Source organism: Euprymna scolopes, chromosome 17 (genome assembly GCF_053919585.1).
Source record: "Euprymna scolopes isolate OS-2025 chromosome 17, ASM5391958v1, whole genome shotgun sequence".
Classification (NCBI taxonomy): Eukaryota; Metazoa; Mollusca; class Cephalopoda; order Sepiida; family Sepiolidae; genus Euprymna; species Euprymna scolopes.
Genome location: NC_136498.1, coordinates 116,985,055 through 116,991,054, shown reverse-complemented (window position 1 = coordinate 116,991,054; position 6,000 = coordinate 116,985,055). Strand labels below are relative to the sequence as shown.

The following is a 6,000-nucleotide window of genomic DNA, read 5'->3' as shown; positions in this document are numbered from 1 at the left end:
ACTATCTTGGGAATATAATTGTGACTAATTTTTTAATTTAAAATACTTCTAACACATCATCTACTGGATCTTGTTTTGTGATTTGTGGAAGTTATACTAATTTTGCCATGACAAGTAAGTTATGTTGAGAGGCGGAATCGGGAAGCAGTCATGCGTGATTGGGATATCTTGCATGACAACTCTATCATTTCGTCTAAGAACCAAAGATAATGATTATATATATATGGGAGGGTATGGTTAGTGTATGGAATGAGATAGCAAGCAAGAAAACAAACTAGTAATAAAAAATAAACTCCCTCGTATATATATATATGTATATATGTGTATGTGTGTAAAATCAAAGTCATAAACAAAACGACTAATTAGAATAAAATTGTACGTGTATATATACTTTATATATATATATATATATATATATATATATATACACCCACACAAGTATATGCACACACACACACACACACATATTCATAATGAAAATTATAGAAACAATATTCCGACGTGATAGAAAGAAGATAGTTTAGTTTGTTCTCTTTTCATCTCTTAATATATATATATATATATATATAACAAGCACAAGGTCTGTTCTATTTTTTTTTAAAACAAGTTGATATATATATATATATATATATATATATATATATATATATATATATATATATATATATAGTGTCTATGACATGATAAATCAACTTATCAAAAACTGGAACAGACCTTGTTCTTATTTTGGTTGATCTAATTGCATTCCAAGTTGAACTTTGATTGGCTGAACACTGATATGAATTTTTAGATGAATTCAATTTAATGGAAGCTTTCAATGTGCTGAGCTCAATTGTTCTGCAAGTTTATGTAGACTTGAGCTACATTCAAAGATGTTCTTGACTATTTTTGATTCAGTTCTTTATTGATTCAGTTCAGATGGATCTCTATTAGGTTGAGTTGTTATCTGCTGATCTCAATTACATGAAATGTTCTGATTGGTTGATTTCTGTTTTGGTCATCTTTTAAATCCATCAAATGTTCATTTCCGATTGGCTGAATTCTGTCTGAAGACACTGGGCTGAACTGGGCTAAGGTTGACACTACATGACATTTTTTTTCCAACAAGTTGATTGTAACTTAAAAAGAAAAAAAGAAAAAACAAGAAAAACTCAAAATTTGAAAAGAATCATTGTGCAGTCACTGTGGTGATGAGTGTTTTTGTTTTTGTTAAATAATAATAAAAAAAATATATTAAAAAAGTCGAATGGAATGATTACTAGTATCACACATTTTGATAAGTTCCTTTGATTTGGTAAGGTGGGGTATTCAAACAATTTTTTAAAGTTTTTTTTTATCTACAATATATCTACAGTGGGTTTTTTTTTTTAATTTTTTTTTTTTAGAGTTGATCAATTTTTTTTTTTAGAGTTGATCAATTTTTTTTTTTTAGAGTTGATCAATTTTTTTTTTATTTTTGAGTTTTTAAAATATCTTTACTTTTGTTGTTTTATGGGGGGTTGTTAGATATCCACTTATTCCTTGTGCTTTCTGATGTTAACGTCTTCTTTGTCATCATAGTTTTTTGAGTTCAAGACGAAATATTGATACAGCAAGTTCTATTATGGTCATTTTTAAATAGTGATACTAATAATGACTCGGCTAATGACATGGTGGAAATTTTATGTAAAAAAAAAAAAAACAGATGTGGATAATATTTACAAAAAATAGCCGCATAATGATGCTGAATTTCATAAATATGAAAAAAAAAAAAATCTAGTTAATTTGTTTTTTTCTTAATCGGCTCCGTTTCTATAGTCTTCTTTGCATTTTCTGTGAAGACACCTACAAGAATGACGTTGATGACGATGGTCACGAAAATGGCACCAAAGGTATTGCACAGAGTGGGCGGATCATTTGCGTAGAGGCTGGTCTTCCAAGACATAATGTCCTCGTAGACGCCATCTAGTTGCTTCCAGGATACCATTAGGATGCAGATGTGAAAGAGCTGATGACTGTGTCCGACAAAGTCAAATTTTCCCGGGAAGAACCGCTGTGGGATATCAGAACCAAAGAAGAAACCTGCAACTAGGAACCAAACCATCTGTTCCATGTGATGAGGCAAACCTTGGTCCCATTGGGAAGAAATCAGAAAAAGAAATACACGATGAGCGATGGGCAGTATAAGCCATGCATAGATGCCCCCAACGGAGCCCAGTTGCCACACTCTACGTACAAACGGATATGGTCGCCTATATCGGATTTTTGATATACTACAACACATGCAAACCAAAACGCCCAATCCAATCCCAATGGTTATTGCCCATTGTCGGAGGGCGCCTAGTTTGTATGACGGCAGCATGCAATAGTTATAGTGAAGGACAATGCTGCCTGTTCCATACAGGCCAATGCCTGCATAGTCAAACATAAAACACGTGTAATGTGCCAATTCTGAGCGCGACTGCAGACAGTGGGCAAGGCTGCTGCACAGGTAGAGGATGATGATGCTTAGGATGCCACTGCTTAGCGGCCACATGTAGGGGTCAGTGATGAGGTCTACTTCCATGGAGAAAGTGAACATCTTTTTGATGATGAGGATTAAAGCTATTAAGTGTGTCCAAGAGTTGAGGCATTCGTTGTGTACTTGGAACAGGCTGAGGAAATAGTAACTCCATGGCTGGTTCAGATGTCTGAAACCGGATAACACGTGCGGCTCGTGGAAAAGAAGGGGTACCTGCTCTTTGTTAACCGTGGGCTTCAGAAACTTCCACATTTCTTTGTGCTGAACCAATTTCTGGGGAAATAAAAGGAAGAAAAAATATGAGATTTAAATGAATGCGTTTTTTTTTTTTTTAAATTCTTTTTAATTATGCGATATTATCAATGTACCTTCCCCCCCCACCAAGTATTAGAAAGAAGGAAAAGCATAAAAAAAAGAGGAAATAAGTTTATCAGCAGAACAAAGGTATAGGAACTTGTTCATCAAGGTACACAAAAGAAAACTAAAATAGAATTGTTAATCAAGGTGTGGCAATAATAAAAATGAGGATCGGTCAATATATTTTAGAGTTAATTTTAGGAGTGGCAGTGGGTTTTGCGATAGATGGGGAAATGAATTGATCAACCAATGACAAAAAGCTATGGAGAGAATGAAAAAATATCAAACTTAAATTGATGCTTTTTAATTCTTTTTAATCATGTGATACTATCGATATCCCCGCTTCCAAATGTTAGGAAGGATGAGGGTCATTACAAAAGTAAAGCTTCCTATTTTTTTAAACTCAAAACCTAAAATGGTGAAGACCTACAAAGATGGCAGTGGTATCATTAAAATAAACAACCTTTTGTGATCCAGAATTCATTTTTCTATATAGTCGCAACTATTCCCAATACACATTTGCCAGCTTCTTTTGATGCCTCTGTCATAGAAGTCTAAAGCGCACACTGTCATTCACATTTCTGCTGCCACTCTGAAATCAACAAACCCATCTTCTAGCTGTGCTGACATCAATTGCATCAGTTTTGTAAACGTTCAGAAAGTATGGTGAATGTTGATCAGTTTAACTTTTTCTGCATGGAGTCATTCAACGATGCAGCTCTGCTTCTGATGCACGCCCATGACAGGGGTTGCTTTCTTAGAGTCTCACACCGTCAATATCTGCAACAGAGAGATGAATCTTTCAGGTCATGAATGCATAAGTTTAGTTTCCATAACAATGCAATTTGCAATCTCTCTGATCCATTCAGGCGGAATAAAAAATAGGAGGCATTACTTTTGGAACATTCCTTGTTTAAAAAAAAAAAAAAAAAGGAGGAAATACAAGTTCATCAATAGAACAAAAGTACAGAAAGTTAGTGAAGATCTAACTTGGAAGCTTTCGGAAATGTAGTGGTATCCGCACATTGTCATGGGATTGCTCCCCTACATGGTCGTCTTTAAACAGAATCTCACCAAACACGTGTCATAAACCATATTCATAAGAGGTCAAATTTTTCTCACTCGATTCATTATCGTAAATCCTCTCATAATATTCAGCATCATTCAACTGATAATCTTTCCATCACATTATCACATTAGCCCTTGTCCTCAAGTGGCTTTTAACCTTAATAGTGTGGGGACTCATTGGCACTGTTCTTAGATAAGTTTTGTATCGAAATGTCTTCGATAAGTATTGATAATTGAAAAAATCCAATGAACGAAGGAACAGGCGATTTTGACTAACGTTAACACCTTATACAGCCTAACATCACAAGTGGATTTTAGAAGTTTTATTATCACTAGGGCTGTTACAACAGAATATTCTCGGATATATAATCCAACACAGACACACTTAATCAACCAAGAACCACATCCGTCTATATTAACAGATATATACTCAAGAGTCAAAACAATGAAAAGAATATGCTGTTGTCACAGCTCTAATTATCACACAAGCAGAAAGGCCCAGCATATAAAATCAATAAAAGGTTCTTTGATATGACAGGATTGCGTTCAAAATGAATGTTTTTGTTTAAAGCACAATCAAACCATGATACTTGACCTTTTTCATTTTAAACTTAAATTCAAGCCATTTTCACTGCATAAGCAGAAAGGCCAGGCATATAAAATCAACAGTAGGTTCTCTGATATGAAAGGGGCGCGTTTGAAATTAATGTTTCTGTTTAGAGCACAATTGAACAATGATACTTGACTCTTGCATTTTAAACTTAAATTCAAAACATTATATAAAATAATTTTATAAAATCAACAGTAAGTTCTCTACAGTGCAATGCAGGCTACAATGTATTGTGGACTAAGTCACTGCGGGAAGGATTAAAATATGTGCGATTTTACCAATGTTGATGACAAGAAAATACGGGAGGTCAAAATATTTGGCACAATCACGTTGACGCACCGGTTCCTGCCAGATCACAGAAGTTAAGCAACATTGAGCCTGGCCAGTACCAGATGGGTGACCATTTGAGAAGGCTAGGCACTGTATGTATCTTCTGGGAAGGTTGGGCGTGGGGCCAGCACCATCATCCCCCCAAAAAAAAGAACTCAGTCGCTATAAAAGCATCTACAAAGTTGTAGACGGCCTATGCCCCTTAGTGGCTCAAGGCTATGGATGGATAGATGGAAATATTCATTGATCCTCATTCATTGTCAGGTAACGTCGGGTCTCCCTGCTAGTCCTATCTGTTATGCATTTTTGATGATTAGTTGTGCACCTCCTGAGTATTACACACAATGATTTCATGATGATGAGTATGATACGGAGGAAGATGAGGAGAAATATGGGTATGTGTCTCATGCTGCCAGCTTCCTGAGAAAGGCTGCACCATGTCTGGTTGAAATAATAAGCTCAAATCTCAGAATTAGCCGCAAAATTGCAGCTTTTAAAAACTAATGATTCTCATTAGTTTGTACCGGATTAGGTTGTGACAGATAATAGATAAAGATAATTGCTTTATTCTTTCCTTTTATTTTCTCCAAACATTCGTATATATGGCTGAACTAATTTGATACTTTTTTTTTTAGAATTAGTTAATTAGTTCGAATAGCTCATAATTTGTCCAACTTTTGGGTAATTTTCAAGATGAACACACTCATTCCATTTAAAAGATAATTCAGTCCACACCCGGTTCAACCTTGGGCCTGATTAAACTAAGCTTCATAAATATTTAATAGAAACAGTAAATCTAATTCTTGTCCCCGCTCAGCTATTATATATACTACATATTCCCTGGCGCGACCTTGTTCCCTCTGGAGTATATGATCTGCTTGGATTAGATCTGCTGCCTACTCATCGGAATTCAGTTGATTCTGTTGTCTGGAGATTATTTCATGGTTCTTACTCTACGGCAATACTTAAATATCGCCCTGTGCTGGAGCTGAACAGATCGAACCTGCAACAATATACATTCACATTAGACCCTCTACATAATTACACTTTTTTGTTTTATTTTACTTCAGTTGAAGTTCTCACAAATCAAGGGGCCCACGACCTGGGGCTAACACTTGAAGTCTATATGAGATAC

At 35.2% G+C, this 6,000-nt stretch overlaps 1 protein-coding gene across 4 annotated transcripts in view; it reads right to left on the bottom strand.

Moving 5' to 3' along the window:
* The window catches only part of LOC145296921 (membrane progestin receptor beta-like), a 175,332-nt gene that overhangs the window by 1,397 nt on the left and 167,935 nt on the right, over positions 1–6,000 (bottom strand). For all 4 annotated transcript variants that reach the window (XM_080143110.1, XM_080143112.1, XM_080143111.1 and 1 more), the window contains exon 2: positions 1–2,773. This exon is cut by the window's left edge and continues 1,397 nt beyond it. In XM_080143110.1, coding sequence (XP_079999236.1) covers positions 1,760–2,773 — 1,014 coding nt within the window. In that variant the 3' untranslated portion in view covers positions 1–1,759. The remainder of the gene's footprint in view (positions 2,774–6,000) is intronic.